A 15,250-nucleotide genomic window follows, 5' to 3' on the forward strand; every position below is an offset into this window, starting at 1 on the left:
TGCTGCATTACAACCTGCATAACCCAGATGTTGATTTGATGCTAGCCATGATTTATGAAGTAGATTATACCTATAAGCCCACTCTATGGTCTCTGCTCCTCTACAACTTTCATTTTACTATAATCAGAGTTCCCATGCCTTTAATATCAGTAACAATGATGGGTTGAGCATTTATTATATTATCGTGGTTACTTACAATAAGATAACTAAAGATGGAAACTAATGACATCTCCATTTTCTATATTTGGAAACTAAGACAAAGAAATGTTCAATAATTTGTCTCCAATTACACAAAGAGATGGAAGCAGAATCAGGTTGTGTGACTTCCAAGGATATGCACACAGTCTTGGATAATTCTGTTAATATATGCAAGGTTTCTTAGAGAAGAGATCCATGACATATACTGAATCATCTAAAGATTCTGTCATTCATCAATTGTTAAGGGCCACTATTGTAATAGCTTATATTCATCTCCCTTGGTTGATTTCCTTTTTATTGGATATAACTGGTCTTAAGCATAAATATGTACACAGAAAGACATTTTCAAATGAAGTTTAATAAGAGAGGCAGAATTTTATCCTTCATTGTGCTTTCCACTATGAATACATACTCATGGGTTCATGTGCACACCCCCCCCACACACACACACATGAGCAATGGGATCTGCTTACTTTATTTCAGTATTTCAGATAATGATCCCTGAAATCATATTTTTAACTTTCAATTAGACTTTCATCTATCAGTATCTAGAGTAGCTTATCAATAGGGAAAAGAGTATCCTATACAAAAAATACTTAACAATGTATCTTTTTTTTTTGTCAGTCATGGAGCTTGAACTCTGGGCCTGGGCATTGTCCCTCGCTTTTCAGCTCAAGGCTAGCGCTCTACCACTTGAACCACTGCACCCCTTCCAGTTTTCTGGTCGTTAATTGGAGATAAGAGTCTCACAGACTTTCCTGCCCAGGCTGGCTTTGAACCGTGATCCTCAGATCTCAGCCTCCTGAGTAGCTAGGATTGTAGGCATGAGCCACCAGCACCTGGCTATATCATAATTTTTTAAGTACAAATAAAATTGAGTATGTATGTGTTCTATACATATACATTGCTCAATGCTAGGGTAAACTCAGAGTAACAGAGCCTTTAATCTACTGCTCGTGGGAGGGTAAATTGCTACAGTCTTTTCATCTCTTTGTCTTTATTCCATTTTTTTCTTAAGTTTAACCACTTGTACTAAGTGAAATCTCTCTCATGCTTCATCACATGGTTTTTATGGCACAGTCTTCATAAGAACTTCATAAGAACTTATTTTTCTACACCTTCATTTTAAGTTTTTTCAACACTTCATGATGTGGAGTTTCATTCATAACATTAATTCCTCTGTCTCCTGTTGCTTTAGTTTGCCTTTCATAACTCACGTTTTAATCCTTTCACTTCCTTTTTCTATTATTATTTATGATTTTAAGCTTGCTTTAGTTTCCTGAACCCCCTTGTTTTTAACCCTCTATCTTCCTTACATTTTGCTTTTTTATTTTTACTTGTTTAATTTTTTTTTTATTTTTGGCCCATGCTAGGGCTTGAACTCTGGGCCTGGGTGCTATCCCTAAACTCCCCTTGCTCAAGGCTACCACTTGAGCCACAGTGCCACTTACCACTATTTCAGTGATTACTTGGAGATAAGCATCTCACCATTTGGAGATAAGTGTCTCACATAGCTGGAATTACAGGTGTGAACCATCAACACCCAGCTACACTTTGCTTATTAGAAAATTGAAACAATTTTTTAATCTCGTACATTAAAAAGTGTGCTCTGCCTTTGTAAATCTTCTCAGATATCTCAGGGTCACGATCCATGTAAAGTAATTGGCTGGAAGATCCAGTGCATTTTAGAATTGCTAGGGCTCCAGGTGGTCATTTCATTTATCTATGCTGACCAGTTCTGTGAGTCTAGAAATACACTAAACAAATGACAGGTGGTAAAGATGGGAGGCTGAAATTCAGTCAGACTACTGAATGCCTCCCAAGTATAATCTGACATTCTAGGTTGTATGCCTTACCTGTTAGGAGTCATTTATCTTAATCTGAGATTCTCATCTGTTCTTTAGTGCATAACTAAAAATATCAAGAAATCCTGTAGGCAGAGCCATAAAAATTCATCCAGGCTTTATGAAATGAATTGAAAATTCTACTTGATCTGAAATTTCTTAGAAGAAAGGATTTTTGCTTCTTGACCTTGCCTTGACTAGCAAGATAGGACAGCATGTGCTAGACATGAAACTAACAGAGGACTCTGAGTCAAAAAGGAAGCCGTGAATTCAGGCTTAGTCTTCTTAATGTGAGTGGAACATGGTGTGTGTGTGGTGGGGACTCATTTCCTCTGCTCTGATGGGCCCTTAGGTTCAGGAATCCAAGTGCAAGTTGGAGGTATGAGTCAATGGGAATGGAGATGAGAAGAGGACCATGGATACCTGGAGGAACTGAGCTCTCTTGTTTGATACCATGTGTGGTTGAAACTAGACATGATCCAGAAGCACCAAAGCAGAGGAAGGATCTACTCAGGGCTGTCTCTTGGACAGACAGGCTAGAAAGAGCTATGAATACTGATCATATGCTGTCCTTCAATCCATCTTTGCATAAATGTTCATACTTGTGCATATTCTGGGGCATGCTCTTCTATTCTCTATCCTTTTTGTCTTCTCCAATCTCCTCTCACCCTCCTCTGTTCCCACATCTACACAAATTCTGAGGTCCCAGGGCCATCTCAAATTCATGCCTTTTTTTCAAATCTAACATAATACCTGATAAATTCTGCTCCCCCAAATGAAAGTTTTGTCTCTTTGGCTACTTTACTTTAGCCTCAACTCATTTTCCTTTCAATTAGTTCACCTAACTCAGCTGCAGAGATTTCTCCACACCTCTTCTCCACCTTTCACTGTATTTTCCACTCCTACCAAGTATTTCCTTGGCAAAATAGACATTTGATTGATGCTTCATGTTCAAGACCCTGTTTATTCCACATATTTATATATCCTTATGCCTTATTCTATGAACACATGGTATACACTACACACATACCCATTGAATATGTAAATGAATCTATTACAATGTAGACACAAATTTAAATGTGTTTTAGTGGCAAGAAGAAAAAAACATCAGAAATACTCATATCAAACTAAAGTGCACCCTTCCCACACATATGAGCTCATACATCCCAGGATAAGATCTTCCCTTATATGTGTACCTGCCATTCCTGGACACACAGAGATGTACACACTCAATATTGACTACTGTACTCCTTTTCAGTTTGTGAAGAAATATGGAAACATTTTAAGCCTGGATTTTGGTAACTTGAATTCAGTTCTTATAACTGGAATGCCCTTAATCAAAGAAATATTTATTCATTCGGACCAGAACTTTATAAACCGCTACGTCACAGCAGTCAGAGAACGCGTCTTTGGTGAAAATGGTAAGTTTCTTGACCACTAGAAACAGTGCTTGAAACTACAGTGCTTGAAACTTTTATGGTCAAGTAACAGTGTCTCGGTGACTATCATTTCCAAACTTCTTAGAAGCCAGCCCCATTGGAAGATGGATGGCTACCTTTCCTATGAAAGCACCCCTCAGCAGATTAGCAGGATTTTCTGAATAGAGATTTGGGAGAAATCACATGTTCTTGGTTATGAAGTAACACCATCATCCAACTGTAACTAGGATAGAGTGTGTTCTCTCTCCTCTTTTCCCTTTCCAGACCTCTTCCTGTAGGGATGCAGATATATTTCCTTCTGCTGCTCTTTTCTCTCTAGTTTCTTATGTTCTGGCATTAGGGCTTAGAAACATAGGCTTTCTCCAACCTTCCAGGCTGACTTAGATACTTAAAATGATCATTAAATAAATGTACACATTTAAAAGTTGAAATCAGGGGCTGGGATGGTGGGTCAGTGCTTGCCTTTCATGCATAAGACCCTGGGTTCAATTCCTCAGCACTACATAATCAGAAGAGGCTGGATGTGGCACTGTGGCTCAAGTGGTAGAGCGCTAGCCTTGAGCTGAAGAGCTTGAGGGATGGTGCCCAGGCCCAGAGTTCAGGCCCCATGACCACCACCAACAACAACAAAAAGTTGAAATTAAAATCCCAAATCTTAGGTTGAAAAGTCTCTCTCGATTTGAAAAATAAAAATAAAAAACATTTCATTGGGAAGATAAAGGCCAAGGTAGAAATCAGAAGTTCTCTAAATGTGATGATGACGTATGCCTGCAATCCTAGCTTGTGTACAGATGGAGGTAAGAGAATTACGAGTTTAAGTCCAGCATGGGAAAAGTTGATGAGATCCTACCTCAAAAACAACATAAAAGCAAAAAGTAGGGGCATGGGCTACCAAACTCATGTGCTGAGTCCCTAATAGTGCCAAAAATTGAAAAGGAAAAGAAAGAGAAAGAGAGTAGGAGAATGTGACAAAATGAAAGAAAAGATGTAAGAGAGGGAAGGGGAGAGAAGGAGAGAAAAGGGGACAGGAGGGCAGGGGAGGGGAGGGAAGGGGACGGAAAGGGAGGAGAAGCAATTGAAAGTAACCTAGCACTACTTATGCTTGGAATCAAACAACGATCTGAGCACAGCAGGGTGTTCACCTTTCCCTGTGTGGCATGCTCATATGGAATATTAATCTTTCCTCCTTTCTTGAGTGACTTATGGCTTCTGGGGATAAGACCTCTCCTAAAAATCTTTTTTGACTTCTTAAGAGTATTGATCTTCCTTGCCTGATATTCAACTTCACATAAATATCATGGGTTTGAAATAAGGGAGATTTGCATTTGAACATCTGGTTAGTTGATAGTAACTGTGTGATCTTCCAAAGGTTATTTTTTATGCCCTGATCTTCAGTTTTTCTACCACTAACGCACTCAGGGGATGGTAATATACCTATAGAATTTTGTGTTCTGTTTCATAGGACATGAAAAATGCTTACTATAATTGACTAATATTGAAAGCCACTGACGTCACTCATGTCACCTGCAGAGGTGTTTCTCTGAAATTTTCATATGCTTTAATGTCCCTCCTGCTTTCATACACACGACTATGGAATATGACACATTAGTATCCATTTGCAATATATTTACATAAATCGTCGCAATACTACAATGCTAACTTTCATTTCCCAGGACTGATCATGTCCAATGGCCAGATTTGGAAAGAGCAGAGAAGGTTCACCCTGACAACATTAAGGAACTTTGGTTTAGGAAAGAAGAGCTTGGAACAACGCATTCAGGAGGAGGCCCAGCACCTTGTTGAGGACATAGAAAAGGAGAAAGGTAGGCATTTTTGTAGTACAGATCTACAAGATTGTGGCCCATTTGTTGTTCATTGACCTAATGCTGACAGGCTATCAAAGTCCTTGTCCGGCCATAATACTGTGCTTCAAGATAAAATAATAAACATCCAAACACAAACCTTCTGAAGGAGTGCCAGAATTAAGTACATAAAAAAGCACTAAACATACCATTGAATTTAACATTGATCATCACTTTGACTTTCCTGGCATTGGATTATCTAGTGGTATGTCAGACACTGTTCAAAGTGTCATGTCCAGAGACTCTTCAGTAGCCCTCTGTAAGTATGTCCTCACTAGACTCTATAGAAAATAGAAACAAAATAGCGACCTACAAAGACTGATCTCTTCTCTCTTCCACAATTAGGACAGCCTTTTAACCCTCAGTTTAAAATCAACAATGCAGTTTCCAACATCATTTGCTCTATTGTGTTTGGGGAGCGTTTTGAGTACCATGATGGGCAATTTCAGATGATGCTGAAGTTACTGGATGAGATTGTGTATTTGGAGGCCTCCATAATGGGCTTGGTAAGGAGTTTGTCTTTCCAGATGTTGAAGAAGAATATTGGGGCTGACTCTCTGATAGGTTCTTACTTCTTTTTTAGTTTTTCTTCAAGTTAAAATCAATTCACTTAAAGTTGAGATAATTTTATGTGAAACCCACCTATAGCACTTTTTAAATAAGATGAAAATGTTTACTACATACAAAGTCTGATGTTTCACTTAATATGTTTTTATGCCTCTGGGCTGGTCTAAAATGAACAACACTAATGCCATTGCCTTTGAGCCTTTTCTCTCCAAGTTCCCCCCAACATACCCATCTCCACCTCCTTCAGAGGCATCTTCTTAGCTTGAGATCATTTATCACCACATAAAGCCTTGCCATTCTTATACTCTGCTATAATAATTTTCACTAGATTTCCTGATTAAATTCATTATACTATCATACCCTATTCTCCAATAACTTCTCAGAAGAATCATTCAATAGAGCAACCTCGAGGCTTTGGTCCTTGACTCACAATTCTCAATGGCTTTCCAGATGTTCAAGTCTGACATTATTCTTCATTCCTGGAAGCCATCAACAGCCCCTGCAGAACCGTCACTGTTACCCTGTGCATTCCAGCCACAATGGCAATACACTGCCAGAAGTCATCTGGGTATCCACAGAATCTTCCTTCCTCTCAACTGCTCTCTTAGGGCAGGAAAAAAGGTGGAATTGTTGAACTGTAGACTAGCCTAGCCAGGAGTGAAGAACCAGAAATGCAAAATAACCTTGAGAAGAAAATGTTCTCATTCTTATTTAAGAAATATTTTTATTAGTTATATTAGTTATATCAAGTAAGACACTTTACTGAGTACTATTGTCTGCATAATTATAATTTAGGTGACTATAATTTGTTCAAAAATTCAATAAATAGTAGGGCCTGAACATTGATGAAAAAAGATTGGCCATGTTTGATACATATTGTATCATGGCACACAATGATTCATGACTACATGCACTCTACATAGTTGTGCAACTTCCAAAGGTGAAGACCATTGTTTCCTCATGGGAGCAATAAAACAATTCAGTAATTGTAGATTGAGCAATTGGAGGCCAAATCTTATATTGAAGATAGCAGGATTAAAAAAAATACACCCACAAACAAATAAACATATATGTGAATGTAGTGAGAAAGCTTTAGACACAGAACTAGTAAAAGAAAGAAGCCTAGAAAAATGGCCTAAGCACTTGGGGACAATTTCTCTCTAGAAGTGTCTCCCAAATTCCAGAAAAAGAGACCAAGAAACTGAATAGATATTTCCACAGACTCAACATTTTTAGAATTGTACAATATTGACTTGTATAAAAATTTAATCTCAAAATGCTATAGTTTATGAAATCAGAAGATTGATATTGCCAAGTACTGATGGGCAACCATCAGTTTGAAATCTTCAGATAACTTTTATGTCCATATATAACCAGGACAAGTGAATTCATGTGTCCACTTGAACAATGGGACAAGAAGAATATTTATTTCAGTTTTACCCAGCTTTATTCATAACATCAAAACCGCAGAAACAGCTCAAATGGATCAACAAGCAGAGGCACATTTTTACAATGCCCTTAGTAGAGCATTGCATTGGAAGAATATGCAATGCACAGAGAAGAATCGGAAAACAAGCTGTAGAGATAGAAAGCTGCTAAGGCTGGAACGCACAAGGTAACAGTGATAGTTCTGCAGAGGTTGTTGATGGCTTATAGGCTAAAGAATCATGTCAGAATGCAACATAATGGAAAGTCAGTGGGGATTGGGAGTCAAGGACCGAAGCCTAGAGGTTGCTCTATTGAATGATTCCTCTGGGAAGTTATTAGAAGATAAGGTATAATGGTGTAATGAATTCAATAAGGAAAACTAATGAAAATTGTTACAGTAGTGTGTGAGAATTTCCAGGTTTTATATGGTGCTATATGACTTCAAGCTAAGAATTGGAAGGAAGTGGAAGAAAAGACTATCTTTGAAAATAGAAAAAAGTGGTGCTATATTACCCCATGATGGTTTTATTTTTTTTTCAATTAGTTCTATGATATGCTTCCATCGATAATGAAATTCATTCCTGGACAACACCAAAAAATCTTCAGCAACTGGGAGAAACTGAAATTGTTTATTTCTCATGAGGTTGAAAAACACAAGAGAGATTTGAATCCTGATGAACCAAGAGACTTTATTGACGCTTACCTCAATGAAATGGCAAAGGTGGGCACACATATCTTTCATGGGTTCTACTCTTAAAGAAAAAAAAAGAAGTAGCCAAATGCTGGTGGCTTACACCTGTAATCCTAACTACTTAGGAGGCTGAGATCTAAGGATAGATGTCCAAAGCCAGCCTGAGCAGGAAAATCATGAGATTCTTACCTCCAATTAGCCATTTAAAAAGCCAGTGGTCAAATTGTGGCTCAAGTGGTAGGGTGCTAACCTTGAGCAAAAAACCCAGGGACAGTGTGCCCAGACCCTGAGTTTAAACTCCAGGACCAGCACAAAAATAAAAGAAGAAGAAGAAATAGTAAGATTTCAGTTTCCAATTGTTGCTGCAATGCTACTACCAGCAGGCTGGAATAATATAACACCAATTGGTTCTTAAGTAGTTTTGGATGACTGAAGCTTCAAATTATTTCCCTTGCATTTAAATCTAGGCATTGGCTTCATTTTGGAAGCTCTTTGATGAATTTGTCCATGATTTTCCCAGACTCTACTTTTTCTTTGCCAGTGGCTCTTTTTTAGATCTCTAAGGATAGGAGTACAGTATTTTCTCTCCTCTAATCTCTATTTTTCTTTTTGTATCTTTCCTAACTGGGTTTGACCCTCTTGTTGCTGCCTTAGAAGGATGATATTCTCATCTCACAATCCTGAAACTCATCATACATGCATAGTCCCTTTTTTGACTAAAGTAATATGCACATAAAGTAATATGCACAAATTCCAGGGATTGAAATGGGGACATTTTGGCGATCATGATTTATCCTACCACATTGAGTAAACCTATCTGTACTATTTCAGAAGTGCAAGATAGCATAAACTCTGGCATATGAAGACAAATCAAAATAAGAGATTTTCTTTACACTTTGCAAAAGGCCCTGAGAATAAAAATTCTACCTTTTCATCCCCCATGTTTTAGCTCTTACATCTGAAGGAGCTGTTCATAAGAAAAATTAGCAATTGAGCCTCAGTGCTCATTTTTTATTGTCACTGCAGCCTGAGGCCAGCTATTAGCTATCTATGCCTTCTCTCATCCCACACTTAAGACTATGAGTAAAGTTGAGCTAGATACCAGAGTTTCACATAAAGGTCTCAGTGGGACTTCAGCATGCTCAATAGCTTCGATAGCACACACTTTTCAACGTCATCAGCAATAAACCATAAAACAGCCAAACTGAGTTGTCTTTGAGCACAGAAGTCCCCTGGCCAATGAACATACTAAATTTGTGTCACAGTTATTGATTGTTCTGATGGTGAGTTCCTCCTTCAGGAAGCAAGCTGGTGAATTTCTTTCATTCTTTCTCTTTATGCGACTGACATATTAATAGAAGCATTGTTTCCTTCTGGAGGAGAAACTTCACTTCTCATATAGTGTAGGGTGAAGGATCATTCACATTAAGAACAATGTTGACAAAAATGAGCTGTCTAGAAGAAGGCGGTAAGATGATGGAAAATCCTAAACAATGAATCGTGGAGACAGAGAAGCTGCAACCGGGCAAGATGAATGAGGAGATAGAAAGGTTATATTTCTTCTTACTCACTATGGATATCAATACATACATGTATTCATTATTTTCCAAGTGTTCTTTTTTCCATCTCACATAATGTAGCCTAATAACAGACACGCTTGACATCGGATGCCATGTTTGTCTCATTCACATCCTATTTTCCTGCTTCTCTAATGAAATTTTTCTCTCAAACTACAAGCTTAAGAATTGGTTTAGTTTTCATCCACTTGAGTGCTTGGAGCTATCTGTGGGCCCCTAGCAGGTGGGGCAGGACACAGCTCCACTATATTGCTCCTTCTTGAGGAATACAAACTGGTGTCTCCTGCACACCTTTTCTTCCAAATTCTTGCCATAGGGTAAAAGCCCTTGTATGTTGTAGAAAATGCCAATGCTCTGAATAAACCAATGCATACTGTACTTTGTAGCACCCAGACAAGAATACTACAAGTTTCCATGAGGAAAATCTCATCTGCTGTACACTGGATCTTTTCTTGGCTGGAACTGAGACAACTTCTACAACATTGCGATGGGGTCTGCTGTACATGGCCCTAAACCCAGAAATCCAAGGTGAGCAGGTAACCAGTGTACCTAGACCAGCAAAGAATGGAGCTCATGAAACACATGGCTCAGATGGGGGCCAGAGGCTAGCATGATAGCAAGGAAATGTAGGTAAAATAGCCATGAGGTGATATACAATTGATAATGGGCACGTTCTTCAGATGATCTGTGAAGATGGTGATCAGTTCTGCAGCTACGAATATGAGATTCCCTACCTGCAAGAACCCCAAGGTCAAAGAAGGGAAGAGTGAAATGAATTAACTTTGTAAACAGATCCCCATGAAGAGTTACACATTCATATGAAAAGCTAGTGTTGCTTTTCCTTTCATGTTAGTAGTATCTTCCCACTTTCCCCTACATGTTGTTCAGTCCTCTTAGTCTGGTACATGATACCCTCTGATAGGTCTGTAAGGATCAGAGAAAGAGGACTTCCATGGGGATCAGGCAGAAGAGCGTTCCTTAGGAGAACCAAACCACTTGCCTGTACCATATCTCTCATGCAGAGAGAGAACTTACAGTGGGGAGAGATTATGTAGGGGAAGATGAGAAGGAGTTGTAACTGGAGTGGATGAGGAAGTGACCTCAGAGCCTGGGGGACCTCCCCTGCCCCCAGGTACCTGGGTTACAGGTGCTGGGCAGGGACTTCTAGGGAGAGCACGTGTAGTCTTGCATGGAGAACAAAGTGGGAGGAGTCTTCTTGCAGTTTCACATGGAGTGAAAACAAGAGAAGGAGCCATTTTTTCTGGGGTGGACCTAACAATGTCCTTTCTACCTTTGTAATGAACATCAACATCCCTTTCTCTACAGAGTGACTTTGATAAAATTGTATTTCAAATTACTCTATATTGTAAACCCATTATCTATTTTAAGAGAATCTGCTCAAATATTACCCCTCTAAGACACTTTAACACTCCTCCAGCAAATTGCTAGCTAGGAATTCATTTGCATTTTCTTCTCCAGAGATTCTCTAATGTATCCCATGCCATGCAAATTGCATTTTATTTTTATATCTTCCCCATAGACTATCATCTCTTCAAAGAGAACAGCCATTCCCAATATATGTCTGCTTCTGGATTCTGGATCATTTTGAGCAAGTAGAGGTAGGGAGGGGAATGATCATTGTAGTGTTTTACAAAATGTTTCAAACAGTTTATTAATGAGGCATACAGTAGTTTAGTTTATCAAGCCCAACTATTTTTCCCTAGGCTACAAATAGAATAGAAAAGATAAGAGTGCTTCTTGGGTACTAAAGATAAATTTTTCCCGTGACACCTTCTTTCATATATTGAATCATAACATAAATGCTTTTATGTATATATATACATATATATGTATATTCATCTTGTGGTTTTTTTTTGGGGGGGGTCCAGTTGTGGGGCTTGAACTCTGGGCCTGGGCGCTGTCCCTCAGCTCTTCAGCTCAAAGCTAGCGCTTTACCACTTGAGCCACAGCTCCACTTCCGGCTTTTTTCTTTTTGCTTATGTGGTGCTGAGGAATTGAACCCAGGGCCTCATGCATGCAAGGCAAGCGCTCTACCACTGAGCCACCTTCCCAGCCCCATCTTGGGTTGTTTTTAAAATGCATTTCTACCTAAGATTTTTTTTAAACTTTAGATGATAATGAGTTCAATACAGATTGGCTCCTGGAGCTAAGGCTCTCTAATGTGAATGGATTAAAGTATTAGGAGTTTACACTCCTGTTAACAGTAACCAACACAGTCCATGTATTAATTTACTATAAATTCATAAACAAAATATGCAATACACATGAAATGGAATACTGACATTAAGCCCTAAATAATCAAACCCCCATTCATGGCTATAGCATGGATCAATTTTGAAGATGTATAGTAATTAAATACACCCATCACATAAGAAGTATTCTTGTAATATTCCACTGAAATGAATGATCTAGAACAGTCAGATTTACTTAGACAGAAGGTAAAATGTTAGTGGCTACATGCTAGGGAAGAAAAAAGCAAAGAGTTATTTAATGGGGTTTCAGTTTTATATGACCAAAAAGTTCTGGTGATTTGTTTTGCTGAACTGTACACTAAAAATGATTAATATAAGCCAGGAATAGTAGAAAACACCTATATACCCAACATTTGGGAAGAGGACTTAATAATCAAGTATGGGCTCCTAATGACTTAATTTGCCTATTTTCTACCACGAGACCCATTCACTATGAAACAAATGTGACTCATGATCTTGCTTACTGAATATTTGTTTGCCTATATCCAGTATAATAACCATTTTACATCCAAGTGATTTTTATTCTTTTCACAATTATTTTACTATCTTTATATTCATTAGAAAATAGTCTACAGCTTAATTAAAAATAGAAGAACAGCTTTTGCAGGCAGGAGCCCAGCCTGGCTGAGTAAAAGGCAAGGAAGCCTTAGAAAACACACATTGAAGTTTCCATTGTATATAGTCTTATTTAAAAAGAAATCAGAACCCAGAGTTGAATGGACAGAATGGAAAAAGAACAACAAAATCCTGTAAGTGTTCTGGCTCAAGTGTTGTCCAGACAGAGGGAGTAGAAAGAAAGACTAAAAAGAAAACACTGTGTTAAATACTGAGCAGGAGCCAGGCAGGGTTTTAGAGACCACTTAGTCTATATACATGGTGAAGATTCTCTCATCCTCACCCTATTTGATCACAGGATAGAGTTGGGAAATTACTTTGAGTCAGAATAATAGCAGCACAGATCATAAGACATCAACATTCTGTGGTCACCTGTCTCTGGGAAAACCCAGCAAGGTTGCCTAGTGCTTGTTTCACCAGGAAAACTTGGCGAGCTGCAGAGAAAAGTCTGACTCAGAGACTTGGTAATTCCATTTGGAGAAAAGTGACTCTAGTTTTTTGAGAGGAATGGAAGTATATTCATGCCAAGCTCTGAGAGAGAAGGACCAGAAGGAGAGAGTCACAAAGCATTCCACTGCAGCTGTGTGTCCTTGTCCCAGAACCAGACACTCAAGAGTCTCTGGAGATTAGTCTAACAGTCTGTTTACAATCTGCCCTAACCCATCCAGTTCTGAAAAGTAATGACCACCAGCTCACCCCTAGAACTCACTCTGACTGGAGGCAAACAGCACAAAGGAAAGCAGAAGGAGCTAAACTAACTGGGGAACTGCTCCCACTGGATGCCAGCTTGCCAAATAGGTCAGGGAAAGACAACTCTGAGCTCACATTAATGGCATGCACAGAGGATTAAATATTCATCCCCTTTTATTATTTAAACCATTTTATTCTGTTATTTCCCTTCATTTCTTTTCTTCTATCTGTTGATAGACTACTTTCAAATAGAGACTTCTTTTTTCCTATTTTTCTTTCTTTCAATCTAGCTTTCTTTCTTTCATTTTTTGTTTGTTTGTAATGGGCTATGAACTCAGGGCCTCACTCTTGCTCAACTCATTTTCCACACAACTGGTGCTCTACCACCTGAGCCACATATTCAGCAAGATGTGTGTGTGTGTTCCAATAAAGTTTTAGTTAAAAAAAAAACATGATAACATTAGGATTGTTGTGACACCTTTTTGTTGTTGTTAGCCATAATGGGGGTAGAAGTTAAGGTTTGGTAACTTCCTAAGTGGGTGCCCTACCACTTGAACCATACAACCAACCTGGATGATTTTTTTCTGTTAGTACAGAGGGGCTTGAACTCAAGGCCTGGGAGCTGTCCCTGAGCCGTCCAAAGCTAGCACTCTAGTACTTGAACTACAGCTTCACTTCTGGCCTTTTGGTGGTTAATTAAAGATAAGAGTCTTGAGTTAGCTTTGAATAGTGATTCTTAGTTGTTTCTTTTTTCTTTCCTTATTGAGATTAAGTGATTACATAAATTTCACAAATTTCACAGTATTGTGGGATAGTGATATTAGTTGAAGTCACAAACACATTTTAACTTCAGCAAGACTTTTTGCTAGTAAAATGGAATCTCATGCACTAGTCTTCCCAGGCTGACTATGAACCACAATTCTCCAAGTCTCAGCTTCTAAGTCACTAGGATTACAAGAGGGCATTTGGAGGTGATGTCTTTGGGATATGATTAATCCTCATAAGAGAGGATCAGTGATCTTACTGAGGTGGTATCAGATTGCTGCTTTCTTCCTTGCAACATGTAAGGACACAGCAGAAGGGGTCATCTGTGAGGCAGACTGTGGGTCCTCACCAGACACCACATCTGCTGGTGCATTGAGACAGGACTTCACAAGCTCCAGAATTACAAGTGATGTGTTTTTTGTGCTATTTACAAGCCACTGGGTGCAAGGCATTTTGGTATAGCAGCTCAGACAAGATAAGCTATTACTGTGAGCTTAGCCATGCTGATCCTTGTTACTTCATTCCTTAGACTTCATTCCTTATTACTTCATTTCCTTTGGAAAGTGAAAGATGTGACACTTTTTTTTAATAAGCCAATGAGTGGGTTAGGGATCATTTTGTTTATTTTCAATCTGGTCACCTTTTGAAGTACCATTAGTGAGATCTAGAAGACCACTCTAGAAAGAAAGAATAAAATTGTAAAAGAAGCAAGGTGCTGATGGCTCACTCCTGTAATCCTAGTTACTCAGGAGGCTGAGATCTGAAGATCACAGTTCAAAGTCAGACTGGGCAGGAAAGTCTTTTTTCCAATAAACCTTTGGAAAACCGGAAGTGGCATTGTGGTTCAAGTGGTAGAGCACTAGCCTTGAGCTGAAGAGCTGAGGGACAGTGCCCAGGCCCAGAGTTCAAGACCCATGACCAAAATAAAAATTGTAAAAGTAACAGAACTTCCTATTCTCTTCCAGAGAAAGTACAGACAGAGATTGACAGAGTGGTTAGCCGGGGGAAGCAGCCAGGCTTGGCAGACCGAGAGTCCCTGCCCTACACTTACGCTGTCATCCACGAGATACAGAGAATGGGGAACATAATCCCCTTGAATGTGCCCAGGAAAGTGACAACTGATACCACATTGTCCGGGTACCACCTGCCAAAGGTAACCAGGCACTACCAGGGTCAGATCCTAATTCTGTGTGAGTTCATCAAAATGAACCTGAGGGCTGGGAAGGTGGCTCAGTGGTAGAGCGCTTGCCTTGTATGCCTGAGGCCCTGGGTTTGATTCCTCAGCACCACATAAGCAAAAA

The 15,250-nt window shown here is 39.1% G+C and overlaps 1 protein-coding gene across 1 annotated transcript in view; it reads left to right on the forward strand.

The window, feature by feature from the left end:
• Window positions 1–15,250, forward strand: part of LOC105990009 (cytochrome P450 2J2) — a 28,215-nt gene that overhangs the window by 4,935 nt on the left and 8,030 nt on the right. Inside the window, exons 2-7 of the mRNA XM_013022300.1 lie at window positions 3,301–3,463; window positions 5,155–5,304; window positions 5,689–5,849; window positions 7,883–8,059; window positions 9,993–10,134; window positions 14,915–15,102. Coding sequence (XP_012877754.1) covers window positions 3,301–3,463; window positions 5,155–5,304; window positions 5,689–5,849; window positions 7,883–8,059; window positions 9,993–10,134; window positions 14,915–15,102 — 981 coding nt within the window. The remainder of the gene's footprint in view (window positions 1–3,300; window positions 3,464–5,154; window positions 5,305–5,688; window positions 5,850–7,882; window positions 8,060–9,992; window positions 10,135–14,914; window positions 15,103–15,250) is intronic.

The sequence above is a fragment of the Dipodomys ordii genome, unplaced genomic scaffold (genome assembly GCF_000151885.1).
Source record: "Dipodomys ordii isolate 6190 unplaced genomic scaffold, Dord_2.0 Scaffold61, whole genome shotgun sequence".
Classification (NCBI taxonomy): domain Eukaryota; kingdom Metazoa; phylum Chordata; class Mammalia; order Rodentia; family Heteromyidae; genus Dipodomys; species Dipodomys ordii.